This window comes from Ciconia boyciana, unplaced genomic scaffold (genome assembly GCF_034638445.1).
Source record: "Ciconia boyciana unplaced genomic scaffold, ASM3463844v1 HiC_scaffold_39, whole genome shotgun sequence".
Classification (NCBI taxonomy): Eukaryota; Metazoa; Chordata; class Aves; order Ciconiiformes; family Ciconiidae; genus Ciconia; species Ciconia boyciana.
The window spans coordinates 409,751-427,000 of NW_027328407.1; the positions used below are offsets into that span (position 1 = coordinate 409,751).

Genomic DNA, 17,250 nt, shown 5'->3' on the forward strand with positions numbered 1-17,250 from the left:
CACCATGCAGACCAAAGAGGTGTGAGCCAAGGACAGCTGGGAGCAAGACTGATGGACAGACCAGCTCTCCTCCATCTGCACTAAGGGTCTGTCCTTTGGCCTCTCAGGACTCCCAGTATAGCACTTGTGGTGTAGCAGAAATGCCAAGGATTTCTGCCTTCAGAAGACACTCCCCAGATGGGAGAGGTGCAATGGGAGCAAAATAAACAAAACGAAACCCCAAAGGCTTGGTTATGCAATTGGGTGAATTGGGAAGGACAATTCTGAAAAGCTCTTTGAAATCATGAGTAAATTGCCCCTGAGATCACTCCTGGTTCCAGTTTAGCTGTGGCTGCACAGCAGGACTGATTCCTCCACAGAAGAGTCCCCTGCTCCCCACTACACCCCAACCCAGCACACACCAGAGCTCAAGCCAGGGAGCTGCACAAAGGCCTTCCTGGAAAGACAGAGGCCACGCGGGCTGTTTCTCTGAGAAATGGAATAGCTTTTAGCCAGAGAAGTCTCTCCTCACTTGTGACTGCCTTTTCCTCCCTCACCAGGCCCTTAGCACCAAATAAGCTGATTTCCAACAGCAGCTCCATCACCCAGTTCCTCCTCCTGGCATTTGCAGACACACGGGAGCTGCAGCTCTTGCACTTCTGGCTCTTCCTGGGCATCTACCTGGCTGCCCTCCTGGGCAACGGCCTCATCATCACTGCTGTAGCCTGTGACCACCGCCTCCACAGCCCTATGTACTTCTTCCTCCTCAACCTCTCTATCCTGGACCTGGGCTCCATCTCCACTACTGTCCCCAAATCCATGGCCAATTCCCTGTGGGACACCAGGGCCATCTCCTATGCAGGATGTGCTGCCCAGGTCTTTCTCTTTCCCTTCTTGATGTCAGCAGAGTTTTATCTGCTCACTATCATGGCCTATGACCGCTACGTTGCCATCTGCAAACCCCTGCACTACGGGACCCTCCTGTGCAGCAGAGCTTGTGTCCACATGGCAGCAGCTGCCTGGGGCAGTGGGTTTCTCACTGCTGTGCTGCACACGGCCAATACACTGACAATCCCCCTCTGCCACAGCAATGCCCTGGACCAGTTCTTCTGTGAAGTTCCCCAGATCCTCAAGCTCTCCTGCTCACACTCCTATATCAGGGAAGTTGGGCTTCTTGTGGTTAGTGCCTGTTCAGTGTTGGGATGTTTTGTTTTCATTGTGCTGTCCTATGTGCAGATCTTCAGGGCTGTGCTGAGAATCCCCTCTGAGCAGGGACGGCACAAAGCCTTTTCCACGTGCCTCCCTCACCTTGCCGTGGTCTCTCTGTTTCTCAGCACTGCCATGTTTGCTTGCCTGAAGCCCCCCTCCATGTCCTCCCCATGCCTGGATCTGGTGGTGGCTGTTCTGTACTCGTTGGTGCCTCCAGCAGTGAACCCCCTCATCTACAGCATGAGGAACCAGGAGCTGAAAGTGTCCATTACGAAGGTGATTTCATGGATGTTTTTCAATATTGATAATCTTCCCATCACTGTCCACAAATGACATCTAGTGTATCCCAGTGCAGGCCTGTACTTTGTTTATGGTTTTATCCTTCCTTTTTTTTTTTAGCAGTACCTGTATTGATTTTTATGGTTGTTATGTCTGTGAATAATCATTTGTATTCTGCTCACTCTCCTGAGAAATGCACCCGTCTCTCTGCCTCTCCCCTGAAACCTGGATAAATGTTTTTCTTACACTGTTTCAGAGCTGTCTCTCTCATAGCATCTCTGTAATAAAATGACATCTCCCCCATGCAGTTCCTCAAGGTTTGGCTGTTTTTCCACAGCTGATGTCACCATCAGGCCCAGGAATTTCACTGCAAAAGTGCCTGAGTAAAAAGCTCATTGTCACCTGGGTAGCTCTTAGAGAACAAGGGTTGTTCTCTAAGAACACCTCCCATAGTTTCCCATGGCATGTACAGGTGGCTTCACCCCAGGGCAGGGCCTCACCAGGGGCCCAGTCATCTGTCTGCAGCCGTCCCATCTGGTGTCCTTGATGACCTCATGATGCCTGCCTGCTCCTGGCCAATCACATTGCTGTCATGAGGTGACCTCACAAGCAACAGCCCAACCACGTTGGCTTTGCCTACCTCTACCCCTCTCCACTGCCTGAGCTGTCATCTGTGTCGCTTTGGGATTGTGATGCACTTGATGATGTCACTGTATCGCCCTGCCTGCTGCAATTCAGTCAGGTCACTGGAGCAGAAATGTCATCTCAGTCCACCTCCCAGCCCTGTCACCTTCACCTTCCTCTGCATCCCCCTCTCCCAAGCTCTCAGCACTGCTCGATGGGTTTTCCGACGCTCCAGGCGACATCACTGCGCCTGCCTCAGCACCTGGCCAATTGGGTTCTTTCCAAAGAAGTGACTTCAAAATCCACCTCCCAGCTACAGTGTCTCTCCTTGCATCATCCGTTTCCAGCAACAGGAGCAGCCTCCCAGCCAACCTCCCAGAACCCTTCCCCTTTGCCTGCCTCTCCTCTCCCCTCTGCAGCGCTGTCGTTTCTGCTGGGCAGGCAGCAACGTGCTCCCCACGGGGACTGCAGAGCCCTGGTGGGACAGCTCGAGTGGTGGGAGGGCAGCCATGGACGGCAAGGGCTCCTCAGGAAGGCAGGCAGGTGTGTGAGGAGGTGGAGCTGAGCTCTGGGCAAAGGGGAGGCTGGCGTGCACAGAGCCTTGCCTTGGAGGAAGCCTCACGGTCACAGGTCCTCCCTTACGTGGCAAGTTGAACCACCCCCCAGTCTGCTGGGAGGGCACCAGGGCTGGGCACAAGTAACCCAGGAGATGCCTGGAGGGTGTGGAAGACCGCATCTTGACACATTAGACACTCGATGAGCTGAGGAGGGCTGGTCTCTTCCTGACAGACAAGGTGGCTCTGGCTGGGGATGGGAAGGATGAGGGCAGCCATGGCTGCAGTGACCATGAGTTGGTGGAGAAGTAGGACAACTAGCAGAATGAGAGTGCAGGACTGCAGGAGAGCTGATTTCAGTTAGCTGAGGATCTGCTTGGAGTGTGCTGGAGGACAAAGGGGCTGTGAGTCCCCCCTGGATCTTCAGGGACAACATCCTCAAAGCCCAGGAAGAAGCCAGTCTGAAGTGCAGGGAGTGGAGCAGGGCCCACAAGAGGTCAGCGTGGATGAAGAGGGACCCCCCTGACTTAGGAGGTCAAACTGCAGAAGGAAGTGCAGGGAGGCTGGAGGGGACCAGGCTGCCCAGGAGGCAGACAGACACCTGGCCTGGGGGTGCAGGGATGGAGCCAGCAGAGCCAAAGCTCAGCGGTGGCTGGAAGTGGCCATGCATGGGGAGGGCCCCCAGAAGGGCTTCTCTAAATGTGTTGTCAGCACAAGGAAGGCAGCTGAGGGAAACCTGGTGCCAGTGCCCCATGGGGCAGGGGAAGGAGTGACAATGACAGTCTAAATACAGTAATTCCTCAGAACAAAGATGCTTCCTTTGAGAGTGCTGGTAGGAAATGTATTTTGCTGAGTAACTGGACACACCTACACATTTTTCTATCCATTTACCTATACATAAATACAGGTTTTTCCATATACTCACACAGAAAGACAGATAACACAGATTTGATGAGATTAGTGTAAATTTGGCCATCCAAAAAGAGGAGACCGTTTCCCTGAAGCTTTGTACCTTGCTTTCCTCGATCAGGCAAGAGTGGTCAACACCTCTGAGCGTGACTCACTCTGTGCCAAGAGTTAGAGGTGGCATGGACAGTCCAGGGCAGGGAGTGTTTTGAGGCCTGGGCTCCGTGCAAGACAAAAATGATCTTTCTTAATGCTGTAGGCCTCAGTATGATGGAAATGTTGAGAACATGTTACAAAAATGAGGCAACAAGGAAATAGAATGAAAGATGTAGAGTGAAGGAAAAGTCCTGTTGCAACTTTAAGCTTCCAACACTGTTGATGTTGTTCTCCTCCTGGCTTTGTTTTGTCTTCTTTTAATGTACTGATCTCTGGGGTATTTGTGTCCTGCCTTTGCTTGCAAAGGGAAGCGATCATGAAATCGGGGTGGGATGCAGTTACAGGGACACAGGCGCATGGTGCCAGTGGAGGTGCCCCGGGACCCTCTGCCCAGGCTGCAGCTGCAGCTTCCGAGGGGCTCTCGTCTCCAGCAGGTCCTCTGTGACAGCTGCCAGTCCCAGGCACCTACTGCAGAGACACCGGGTCCTCAGAGCTGGCACTGGACACTGATGGTCAGACAGCGGAGCTCTGCCTGAAAAGCTGAGGAATTTTTACACGTGTTTACAAGTATAAGCGTGACCTCATCACCTGAAACAACTGCATACTTTTAATAAAATGTCAGTGTTTTCCCATGAGATCAAAATGAGGAGTTTTCAGGATGTGCATTAATAACAAGAGGAGCACTATTGACCTTCCTCTATAGTTGCATTGTCAGTACGCTGTCTGTTAGGCTGCGCATTGAACCTCCCTAATATTTCCCATATTTCCACCCATCCTAACTAAATTGACCAGGTCTGAAGTCACCTTTCCAGCAGCCCATCTGCACAGAAACACTGGCAATTGCTCTCTAGATTTGCCTTCCCCTTACTCTTTGATCATTCAGACACCCCTCAACAATCCAGTAGCTGCTTTGAGCCTCAGGGAGTTAAAAGCCTGCCTATCTTTCAGTAGTCTGTCTAGTCCTGTCTAAAGAGCCATCTCTTTAATTGTGTCTATTTTATAATTTCCTTTCTGTCTAAAACATTTCTTGCATGATTATGCCTTGTGGGAGGTGAACCTCATGGGTGGCAGCTTGTACTTGGCATACAGTTGAGGAGTGTGTTTTATTTGAATGGTGAATCTTAATCAGTTTTAATTTGTTTGCTCAAAATTAAGAAAATCCCTCTTTGCCTGTGTGCAGCCAGGTCTCTAAGGAAAGCGGGTGGGAGCTGGTAAGAAGGAGCTGTACCATCCAGCTGCAGACTGCAGAGGAGAAGTCTGATGTAAGGAAAAGGAATGCAAGTCCCAGGTGGCTGATGAGAGAAATGATGGGGTTGGGGAGGTGAGGAGCAAGGTTGTCCATACTGTGTCAGACCTCAAGGGACAGCTTCTCCTACCAGTGCAGACCTCCTTAGGAGAGACCCTGGATCAATATCAAACAGAGAATGCTCCTAATGTCTCTTCTCTAAACTGAAATATAATAAAATACACACTTTAAAATAAAAATCCATTTTTATTAGAAGTTCTTCGAAATCTTTCTCTATAATTACATTAGGAAACCTCTTGAATTAACTGTACAAGAGTAGAAGAAAATGACAGGAAGAGACATGGCTCGTTAGGGCTTGCTTTATTTTAATGAGCCCCATGGCGTATTTGGTGCTGAGTCCTTGAACCTCAGGTACTGAGAGGAGATTGCACAAACCTCTCAAAGAGTCAACATCAGAAGCCAAACCCAAAGTACCTTGAAGCATTAATGAGCCCCACTGAGGGCCATTACTGACAAAGCCTCCCAAGGGACTCGTTAGAGCAGACAATTGGAGGCCATGATGACAGGTAGGCAAGGCACTGTGCAGGCAGCTCAGATGCTGAGAAAACCCTGGCTTTGTTCTATGAAGCAGAAAGGCCAAGCTCTGACCCCCAGCCCCGGGGAAGGCAGATCCTGTCCTTCACACAGTGCTCAGGGCTCTTCCTGGGGCAGTGGGATGTGGGGTGTGTGGTGCTGAGGGAAGGACAACGCTATGACAGTTCCCAGCCCTACTGGGGGTGTGCAAGGAGGCAGTGAGGCCCCAGTGCCTTAGGACAACATGGCTCCTCATAGGCCTTCCTGGCACAGACAATTGCTGTAACCAAAGGGACCAAGCCTTGGGTTCTCTTGATGACTTCCATCCTTGCCAGCGCTCTTTGCCATCTCCACCACAGGTTGTCCTATGCTGTCCCACAGCTGCTTCTTTTGCCCTGCAGGCTGCAGACACCCATCTCGCTTCCCCACCTTGCTCTCACCCCGACATTTCCATACATTCACTGAAATCTGTCCACCCTCACACTCTCTTCCTTGAAACACAAAGACATGGACTGATCTCATACTCCTTCTGGAGGACTTCATGTACCACAGCACTACCCTCTGAGTGACATTTCTTCCTCCTCATGCCCTATCTCCACCTTCCAAGCTGCGCTGTGTAGCAGTGTTTCTCTCTCCTGCTGTTTCCTACCTCCAAGAAGAGCTCCACCATCTGGGAAACAACCCTTCAAGCAGGCATCCCAACCCATCAGCCTTCTGCTGGCCTTTCACCTGACCACACACAAATAACCTCACCATCATCTCCCAAGGCTGCCAGCCTTTCAGCTTCTCGGATAGACACGACCAAGCTGTGTGCCTGCTGCTGTCCCATCATGTACTCAGGCAGAAGAGACAGGACAACCAAAACGTAAGCCCCCTTCCTGGAGCGAGCCTAGGTCCTTCGGCAGAGGGGATCTCCCAGGCAATGTGCCAACCAGGTGCCTTCTGCTGGCCTGTCAGAGACCCTGGCAGATGTGAGCTTAAAAGCACATACCCCCACCATGAGTCAAGGGCTGAGCTATCAGCTGTTTCAGCAAGAAGTGACCTCACAGTCCCTTTCCCAGGCACATTCCTGATGTTGGCCTATCACCTCCAGAGGCAGAAGTGACCTCACAGCCCCCTTCAGAGCCATTGGCTTCCTACTGGATTATGAGTTCCTGAGACACAACTGACCACGTGACACTGTACCCAAACATCACCCTCCTTGTGGCCCAGTACATGAGCAGATAAAAGTGAGCTTGTTTCATCACATTTATCTAATAGATTGCCTACCAACGCTTTGAGTGGAAAAACGTTCATCAGAAGAACTGCTCTATTTATATTGGTGCATGTTATATCTCTACTTCTACCTTGCTGTTTTTCCTTCTTCCTCTGTCTATTTTGTCTTCAGAAAGATCTCCAAGGAAAGGATTCATTGAATCATAGAATAACGCAGGTTGGAAGAGACCCCTGAACATCATCCTGTCCGGCTGTCCTGCTCAAGGCAGCGTTAACCAGATGAGGTCACTCAAGGGCTCTGCCCAGTTTGGCATCATCCACAAAGCAGCTGAAAAGGCACTCCGTCACATTGTACAGGCAGTTAATAGAGACATTCAATAGTGTTGGCCCAAGTGCTTGCACTGAGGGATGCCACTAGTAAGTGGCCGCCAGGAGGACTCTACCACTGGTGACATTTGGGCTTGATCCACCAGGCAACTTCATACCCACTGCATCATCCATTTCATCAGCCCAGATATCACCAATCTGTCTGTAAAGAGGCTATGGGAGACCATAACAAAACCCTTGCTAAAGTCCAGGTACAAAACATCCCCTTCTTTCCCTGACCCATACAGCTTCTGCAGTCCCTTTCTTGTCCTACGAGTACCTGGAAATGGCTGCAGGAGTATTTTCCCATCACCTTCCCAGGGACTGAGGAGAGGCTGACCAGCCTGTAATTCTCCCAATCCTCCTTCTTGCCCTTCTTGAAGAAAGGTTTGATGTCTCTCTTTTCCAAGGACCCCAGAACCTCTCTGATTGCTCTGACACATTTGAGGGCACAGTCCAGAAAGGGTTACGTGAGCAGAGTGGAGCATTTGCAATGAACCCTTCCAAGGCAGGTGAGATGAATCTCACTGGGACAGTGGGGTTTGTTCCTGGACTCACACACAGAAGTGGCAGGGCCCTGTGTGGTGTCCACATGTGAGCTGGCCTCATGCACTCCTCATGCACACAGGGGTGTTCAGAGGCACGGGTCCTTCCCTTGCACATGCGGAGGCAGTGCACTGCAGCAGGCATGGTGACTCTCTGGCCTCCTCTTGCCACTCCCAGAGACTGGGAGGCACCTCAGCCCTGCGGTGTATCGCCCTGCTCTGCACCTGCCTGAGATGCCCCATGGTGTGAGGAATGGACACAGGGACCTCGGATCACAGAAGCACATCCCAGTGCTACATTCAGGTGGTTGGTTTCCCAGGGGACGTTAGTCTCAAAGAGAAGTGACCTCGAGGCACTGTCTGTCCCACTGGCCTTCATGGCACCTCTAGGAATAGCTGATGGCATTTGTGCTCACTCGGGTTCATCTCCCCACACACACGATGTGCATGCTTAAGTCTCCTCTGAACAATGCAAACATGGACTTCTGACCTAATCATTTGGTGTCCCTCCATGGAAGGAAAAACAAACTCTCCGAGCTGGAGTGAGATGCTAGTGGTGGGAATGGTGGTTGCAAGGGGCTGGTCTGTGAGGATTGTCCTGGGGCACCTTGCCCAGGGTGTCCAGCAAACAAGGTCACAGACCAGCCCCTGCTCTGCTGGTCCTTCAAGTCTGTCCCTGGAGGCCTGGCTGTGCAAGGGACACTGCTGCGTGCCCCCACCCTGCACACTCACACACTTTAGTGTTCACTGGTGTTTTCCTCAACAGGGCACTTTCTTGAGCTTCTTCTTGACAGCAACTTTGAAAGAAGACCTAAGCCTTCAGGCACTGCCCTCAGGAGATCACCTTTCTTTATGGAAACGCTGTTATGGAGGCCAGCCCTGTCACAGAAGTACCCATTGCCTGTCCCTGCCTGCGGTCACAGGACTACCACGCAGCAGGACTGTGACCAAGCTGCCAGAGCGCTCAGGCCTGACACCAACACAAGGGATCAGAAAGGCAGTGTGGAAGTGGAAAGAGAAGAGCCCTGGAAGAGCAAGCGCTGGTGCTCCTGGCAGTGCTGCCATGCCGGGACTCTCGTCCCCTCCAACTCTGCACACAGAAACTGTCCCTGCAGCTCCAAAATGGCCTTGGAGGAAGCATCTCAGGAAAAAAAAAAGTCACTGCAGGGCCCTTTATTTTGTTTAAACACACAGAAAGCATGGCTCCTCATTTCCACAGCCACTCGGTCAGGAAAGTAAAGCAGACTGAATTAGAAAGGGGTTGACAACATTCTCACAAGTAAAAAACCACCACAAATAACAAAAAATAAAGAAGACAGCCTGGGACTGCAATGAGTTACATTATAACTGCTATGAAGAGGAAGATTGTTGCTTCAGAAAAACACCCATAATCAGTTTCCACACTGCATCCTTGAGCTCCTTGTTCCTCATGCTGTAGATGAGGGGGTTCACTGCTGGAGGAACCACCGAGTACAGAACTGCCATCACCAGGTCCACAGATGTGGAGGAGATGGAGGGGGGCTTCAGGTAGGCAAATGTGCCAGTGCTGATAAACAGAGAGACCACAGCCAGGTGAGGGAGGCACGTGGAAAAGGCTTTGTGCTGTCCCTGCTGAGAGGGGATCCTCAGCACAGCCCTGAAGATCTGCACATAGGACAGGACAATGAAAACAAAACACCCAAATGCTACTAAGAGACTAACCACAAGAACCCCAGACTCCCTGATGTAGGAGTGTGAGCAGGAGAGCTTGAGGATCTGAGGGATTTCACAGAAGAACTGGTCCAGGGCATTGCCTTGGCAGAGGGGTATGGAAAATGTATTGGCCGTGTGCAGCACAGCATAGAGAAACCCACTGCCCCAGGCAGCTGCTGCCATGTGGACACAAGCTCTGCTGCCCAGGAGGGTCCCGTAGTGCAGGGGTTTGCAGATGGCAACGTAGCGGTCATAGGCCATGATGGTGAGAAGACAATACTCTGCTGAAATGAAAAAGACAAACAGAAAGACTTGGGCAGCACATCCTGCGTAGGAGATGGCCCTGGTGTTACAGAGGGAATTGGCCATGGCTTTAGGGACAGTGGTGGAGATGGAGCCCAGGTCAAGAACAGAGAGGTTGAGGAGGAAGAAGTACATGGGGGTGTGGAAGCGGTGTTCGCAGGCTATGGCAGTGATGATGAGGCCATTGCCCAGGAGGGCAGCCAGGTAGATGCCCAGGAAGAGCCAGAAGTGCAAGAGCTGCAGCTCCCGCGTGTCTGCAAATGCCAGGAGGAGGAACTGGGTGATGGAACTGCTGTTGGACATTTGGTGCCTCTGGGCATGGAGCATTTTCATAGGAGACAAAACAGTGACAAGTTAGGGGAGACTTCTCAGACCAAAATCAAAGCCATTTCCCATAGACCCTCCCCCTGCTACACCCAGACACTTTTTCCTTTTTCTAGGACACCTTCCTTCAAATCTTTGCCTGGAGTCCTCGATGGTGCTGGCCGTGTGTGCGATGAAGAGCACGACATCTGCCCATGGGCTCTTGATAAGTCAGCCGCACTATGCAGAAGTGGGTAGGGGCAGGGACCAGTCCTGGTGTTCATCTTTGTCCTGTGAAACCACTGCTAACGCAGAAGGTCCTGCCAGCATCTGCACTCCCAGGGATAAAGGAATGGGCATGGTAAAGGCAGTTTAAGAGTTCTAGGGTTTTTTACAGCTGCCCCCCCGCCTCCCCTGGCGAGTATTCTTGGATGACAGAAACCCTCAGCATTTCTGCTGTCCTCAGGGAGAACAGAGCGAGTTCTGCGAGGCCAGAGGATTGCCTGTGGGTTAGTGCAGAGTGAGGGGAGCTGGTCTGTCCCTCTGTCGAGTTCCCAGTTTCTCTGGGCTTGCACCTTTCCGAGATGGAGGTTGATCACACACCCATGTTACCCTTGAAAACCACCAGACTCTGCTGAGAGCAGACGGATCCACCACAGACCACTAAATGTCTCACCCTTTCTCATGGTCTCAGCACCCCACTTCTAGCCAAGGACACACATGGCTCATTTCACCAACCCAACAGCATTATCTCTGTCGTAGCATGTCTGTGCTTCTACGTGGGGCTTTCAGATAACACCAAGAAGCTATAGGACAGGTTTGCATCCTGGAGAGAAGCTCACAGCTGGGAAGGACACCTCAAGGAGACACCCAAGTGTCCTAATGATGGCATCTGAGTAAGGGAGATTCAGCTCATTCCCTGGATGCCCAGACTGCATTGCCCACAGCCCCACATTTGGAGGAAAGCTGGGACACTTGTTCCCATGGACACAGACTGCATGAAAGGACACACAAGATCAGTGTGTGACTCTGCAGCTGAAACTCCACCTCCCCAGACAGCCTGACAGCGAGAACAAGGTAACACTAACAATAACACAGACAAGTGGAGAAACAAGGAAAAATACAGAGAGCTTAGAGAGGGAAAGAGAGAGGAGAGAAAGGGAGAGACAGCCGGGCACTCAGGACAGCGTTACCCTCACCCAGCTGTGCACAACACCTCCCCAGCATGAACTTTGCTGGGCAGCTGCTCTCAGCCCTGTGCTCTGCAGAGGGACATGGGCACGTGGCTGGAGAGCTGCAGCACCTCTCTGCTGGAGCTCTGGCTGCAGAGGAGGTGGTTCACGCCTTGGACCCCACAGCCCTGAGGGCAGAGGCTTTGCTGGGTGGCACAGGAGGCAGGGGGCTTGCTCAGGGGAAGGGGTCTGCATTGGAGGGGATCATAGGGAGATTTCTGAATTCTCCCTCCCACAACATTTCTGGTTTTCATTTCCTCTCATTCCCTGATCATATCTCTGCTGCCTGGAGATTTTCCTCCTGGGAGGTGTTTCCCTGTCCCATGTCTTTCCCTGTCAGTGCTCACAGATCCCATCCCAACCTCTGTGCACTCACCCTGGCCCTACAGAAACCTGCCTGTTTGCAGGGCACTGGCTGCATGCATGGTCCTGTTTGCAGGTAGGAAAAAGGACAGGTCAGACTTAACCTCATGGGTCCAGCAGAGGTAATGCTGGTGCTGTCCATAGGCAGAGTGGCTGAAAGCACATCAGGAGATGCCTGGCAGACCTACTGATCCCTCAAAGTTAGGGTTCAGGACTCTTAGTGACTTGTCAAAATTCAAACTCCTTTATCATTTATGCCTCCCGTTCCCCAAGAGTAGGAAATTGAAAACAAACTGAGGAAAGTTCCTTATCTTTATAGTAATCGTTGTCTTCACCTTCTCCTTGAAATCTTGTATTGGAAATATCCTAGGGGTGATCTGGAGCTGTGAGCAGCCCTGACCCATGCAGCACCCTCTCAACAGCAGTAGGACTCTGCCTTCCTGGGGGTCACTCCTTCCACCCACAGCTTCTCCCCACAGCACCCTGGGGAGCATCCCGGGCAGGCTGGGTGCTGACCATGGCAGGAAGCAGAGTCCCTGCCCAGCACACAGACCCCTGGGGCACAGGGACCCTGCTCTGAAGGACAGCCCTGGGCACCCCTGCCTGCACACCCTGCATCATATTCTGCAGCCATCCCTGGGAGAAGGCAGCCATCATGCCCTGTCCCTCTGATGGTGCAGCAGGGACTCCTTGCTCTGGAGCATGTGCTCCTCCTGTACACCAGAGAATCTCTGAGAGTTATACTTACAGATCCCATAGGCTGTGAGATGTGCCAGCTTTAGGAGATCCCTCCCGGAACCACAGCTGCATTGCCCTGCAGCCAGAGACTTACCATGTAGCGGGCTGTGAATATTTCTCTCCCAGTGAGCTCTCAGCATCCTCCCACTCCAGGCTGCCTTTAACCTCTCTGCCTCGCTCCTCTCCCTTTTGTGCCTGCAGGCAGTGCCCTCAGCCCTGCTGCCCTTTGCAGAGGAGCTGCTCCTGGGCAGAGCTGTCTCTCTGCAGCGCTGCCCGCTTGCCATGAGCTCCCTCCATCCCAGGAGCCCAGCCCAGCTCAGCAGCAGAGGACCAGCCCAAGGCAGCACTTTCTCTGCCCCCTCTGGGCTCCCTCCAGGTGTCCCTGGGGCTGCAGGGGAACCTGCTCTGAAACAGGCTGAAGTCAGCACTCATGTTCCCTCCCTCAGCTGGGGAGAGACACTTCCTTCCAGCAGTGTAATGTCTCCGCTTAGACACAATGTTCTGTCTAAATATCACCTTTTTTGGTCTCATTGTTAGACAGGACTCTCAGACAGTGGCAGGCAGGGATCTCCCTTACCCCTGCTGAGGGAAGGGATTCAGCTGAGTCAATGGAGCATCTCATCCTGCGTTTCTATTCCTAGTATTTGAAGGAGACTCAGCTCCCTCCCATGCCTGCCACAAACCCACAGGAGGTGGGATTCCTCTGGCCTCTGTCCAGGTGTGCACAACATAGGCACCTGCATGGGAGCTCCTTCTCTCAGCTCCCTTGCTAATTAATGCACATGGAGGGCTGGAGTGAGGTGTTCAGATGCAAATACCTGGTGACATGTGAGTTGCCAGTGGTGGTCCAAGATACCTGCAGGTAACTGCAAGCTCTAACAGAGAAGTTCATAGAGACAGGGCAACATCTCGGGGATCATACATGAGCCTGCTAGGAAGTTCCTTTGGCCAGGTGAAATGACAGCTGCTGCCCAAATAAAGGCCAAAAGAACCTTTTCCTACTCAGTATGTTCATGGCAGTTTATAGAAGTATTCTTATGAACAATTGCAGTCATGTCCCAAAAGGAGAGCAGGACACAGCACTGAGCCTTGTTGAATCTCATACAATTGACCTCAGCCCATCGATCCAGCCTGTCCAGATCCCTCTGCAGAGCCTTCCTACCCTCAGGCAGATCAACACTCCCGCACAACTGGGTGTCATCTGCAAACTTACTGAGGGTGCACTCAATGCCCTCATGCAGATTGCTGATAAAGTTATTAAAGAGAACTGGCCCCAGTACTGAGCCCTGGGGAACACCGTCTGTGAGCAGCCGCCAACTGGATTTAACTCCAGTCACCACAACTCTTTGGGCCCGGCCATCCCGCCAGGGTGTTTTCCCAGAGAAGCTCATGCTCGTCCAAGCCATGAGCAGCCAGTTTCTCCAGGAGAATGCTGTGGGAAACATTGTCAAAGGCTTTACTAAAGGCTACGTAGACAACATCCACAGCCTTTCCCTCATCCACCAAGTGCGTCACCTTGTTGTAGAAGGAGATCAAGTTAATTGTGTACCAGTTTATTTGTACTTTACAAATAAGAGTAAATTGTATCCCATCCCAGGTAGAAGCAAGTTTTCTCTTCTCCTCCTCCTGCAGCGGCACCATAAAGAACATATCTTTTACATCTCGTACCACCATGTGGGGGTGAGTGGCAGCTTGGAAGGTGGCAGTTAATGTAGCCGTGTGCGCGACAGCTGCTGTAGGAGGAGCGGTGTTTGCATTTGACATTCCATAGTCTATAGTTAGGCACCACCTCCCATCTTCTTTTTTAACTGGTCACACTGGGGAATGATATGGGGAGAGCATTTGGGAGATAATGTGTCTTTTTTCTAGGTCAGCTATGACCTCCACAATACCCATACAAGCAGCAGCAGGGAGAGGATAGAGAGGGACATGGGTTATTTTTGAGTCAGGCAGCGTGGGTGCAGCTCACAGCAGGCGAACTATGCCAGGTCACTGACACCCATGGGGAGCTGCTCATTTTCACTCAGCTAACCAAGGACACTCCTGGCAGCCACAAGACCAAACACCACTGTCCAGTCGTTTCCAAACTCGTCCTTGTCATACCTCAAAGCCCAAACCATTTTCCTTCCCTGAAACTACTGCTAATTGGTGCCTTGTTATCCTTTTCTCCCCTGGCAATTACAAGTTTACTTTAGCTACGGGGCACATTTCACTTTGGCCTGTAAATCCTGTTAGTTAACCCTTTCTCGGACGGGCTTAATGTTAGTTCTTTGGGAATCCAAACTTGAAATTATTAAAATTTTAGATCCTATGTCAATTAAAAGTTTTGCTAGTTATCTTTGACAGCCCACTGGGACATAAATAAAGAGAGCCGTCTGTGTTATCCCATTGATGAGCTTCCATCAGGGGGTTTATGAGATCAGGGAAAGTGTCTGGTGTTCTGGGGAGCCTGTCTTACTTGCTGGAGTAAGTACTTACTTATCTGCTGTCTGCATCAGCTTGGGATTGTCCTGCTGGTGCCAGTTCATCCCTCCCCATTTCTCGACGATGATTTACAGTGCTGTGCATTAAGTCTGCCCAGGTCGGGATGGGTCAAAGGTGGGCTTGGCTGCCCCGACCCTCCTGAGCGTGATGTTGTATGTTTTGTCTCATTTCATCCCTCTTTGCAATGAGGTACGATTTGAAGGCAGCAGGGGCTCCCCTTTGCAGTGGTCTCATGGCTGGGGGGTCCACACAGGCAGAGAGAGGGTAATTACCATGTGCACCCCTGTCGTTCACAGCCTGCAGGCAGGCTGCTTTTGTAACGGCAGTAGAAAGTTCGCTTCATGGTCTTATTGGCATAGCAGTGGCTCCCCTCTATCCCAAGGCTCTGTGCCCCTGCCCAATAAGCTACTCAGCGTGTAATAGAGTGTGGCTCAGCGTTAGGGGCTGCTCCCTCATTCAAGAACACTCCTGGTCCCCCAAAGCCATCTGCTTTGCCTTGCTCTAACATCATATGCTCTCCTCCAGTTAAGGAGGCACACCACAGATATTCAGTCTCGCTCTCACCAGGCTTCTGCCCATATTTTTTGTGCAGATCGGCCAATTGAAGGGGGTCCCATGTAATGGTCCTTGTGGTATTTCTCTGGTATTTGGTCTGGTATTTGGTCCTTGTGGTATTTCTGTGGTATTTCTCTGGACCCCCTTGAGGTCCAGCAGATAGCTGTTTTAATAATAGGGACTACCTTAAGTTCTGATTCATCTCATTCACTCTCATCCCCAAGTTCTTGGTTGGGGTTCTCCCAAATATCTCCATCCAAGTCTTCTGGGGGGACACAATTAGCTTACAAATTTTTAGATGATCTGGTGGGTTGGAGGGCCTGAATTATCATGAGTTTGAGTTTATCCTCTATCTTTCTTCATTTTTTGTTTTTCCTCCCCCATTTTTTCAGCAACTGATCTATTTGCAGAGATAACAGCATTTCTGGTCGCTTTCTTTGTTCACCCTCACCTTGTAACACTCTCATTTCCTGATCGTTACATTCCTTATACTGATATGCAGCTCCCAAACACGTTCCCAACATTTGCCATATTATTCCCTTCTCTTTACCATCTTTCCTTTTCCCTGCTGCAACGTTTAATTGTTTCTCCATCTTACTCCAATTATCCCGCTTTTCATGCACCCAATCATCCACAAATTTCGGTGAAGGGTTACCTTCGTGCTTCCATAAGTATTCGGTGATTGAGTCCGTCCCCCTGCAGAATACAGCAATTTTTGTCACAGGTGAATTATTAAGAGAAGTCACTGTTTTAAGGTTTACTAAAAGTTTTTATTAATTATTAAACGATGATCAAATGACATTTAATTGATGATTGAATGAAAATTAAATGATAATGAAGTGGTGATTAAGCAATAGTTGAATAGTAATTAAACAGTGATTTTACAATGATTTGACAATGATTGAAATAATAATTTAGATGATAATTGAGATGGAGATTAGACAATGGTTTACACAGTGATTTAGACAGTAGTCAAAAACTCTGCTCCTTAATATGATTCTAATATTTAAGCTATAGCTGGATATACAAATAAATGTTGGTAGCATACAGTATACATTTAGGCCTAATGTAAAATGTCACCTGCCTTGTTATAGATATCAGAAACAGAGTAAGGGGTCTCTCAGCCTTGACGAGTAACCTTGAGAAGTGTCCCTGCTCAAAGGGCAGATCATCGCCATGCAACCTGTTGCCGTACAGGAGAGCTCAGTGGGCTCGGGGAGGCTACAAATATTTATAGCACAAAGGGATGGACTCGTAGTCAAACCCTCCTTTGGTGTATGTGCAGGAGGGCAGCTGCAGCAGTTTTAGGTTTGTCTACTCCCAGCTCGGGCTGGTACTGTTCCTCCTGATCAGACGTGGCCGAGACTCCTTAGTGGCTGAGAAGATATGGCCTAGCACAGCTCTCACAGTTTGCACAGCAGGACTGATTTCAGTCAGGGCCACTTGTCGGTGATGCTTGAACCAAAGTGCTGTTCACTAATTCAGAGTGGGTGCATCCGTCACGGTGTCCTGAACCACTCTCCACTCTTATGTCCCTTTGCCTGCTGGCTCTGCACAGCCTCTCCTGGCATTGCAGAGTCCTCAGTAGCCCATGGGCTCCTCAGGTTCACCTTTTCCTCTGGAAGAACCTACCTTATGACATTACACATTTTATGAGGAGCCACTCACTGCCCACCCAGACTCATACGCTGTCCCTGGAGTTTCCCTGAGGCCTCCTGGCAGTTCCTGATTATCTCCAGGCCAGCATCTGCCATCATCCCCACCAGAGGTGTGACAGTGCCAGGCAGAGAAGTCAAAGACCAGTTGCTGTCTTCTCGGACATTTGCAACCAAGAAGGGAGCTCTCTATCCCACCTTCAGTCTCTAACATATCACGCTGAGACTCTTAGCTTGTCCCCCTGAATCTGTTGGAAACCCCAGAAGAGCAAG

General features: G+C 50.8%; 2 protein-coding genes across 2 annotated transcripts; one reads left to right on the top strand and one right to left on the bottom strand.

The window, feature by feature from the left end:
* The first annotated feature begins 537 nt into the window (after positions 1-537).
* On the top strand, positions 538-1,521 carry LOC140645847 (olfactory receptor 14C36-like). The gene has a single exon (XM_072849313.1). The coding sequence runs from the start codon at positions 730-732 to the stop codon at positions 1,519-1,521; it is 792 nt and encodes a 263-aa protein (XP_072705414.1). The 5' UTR covers positions 538-729.
* Positions 1,522-3,001: 1,480 nt separating this feature from the next.
* Positions 3,002-9,950, bottom strand: LOC140645829 (olfactory receptor 14C36-like). The gene is made up of 3 exons (XM_072849294.1): positions 9,055-9,950; positions 4,936-4,999; positions 3,002-3,106 (listed from the first exon to the last, which is right to left on the bottom strand). Exons 1-3 carry the CDS (start codon positions 9,948-9,950, stop codon positions 3,002-3,004), a joined length of 1,065 nt encoding a protein of 354 aa, XP_072705395.1.
* Between the last annotated feature and the right edge of the window lie 7,300 nt (positions 9,951-17,250).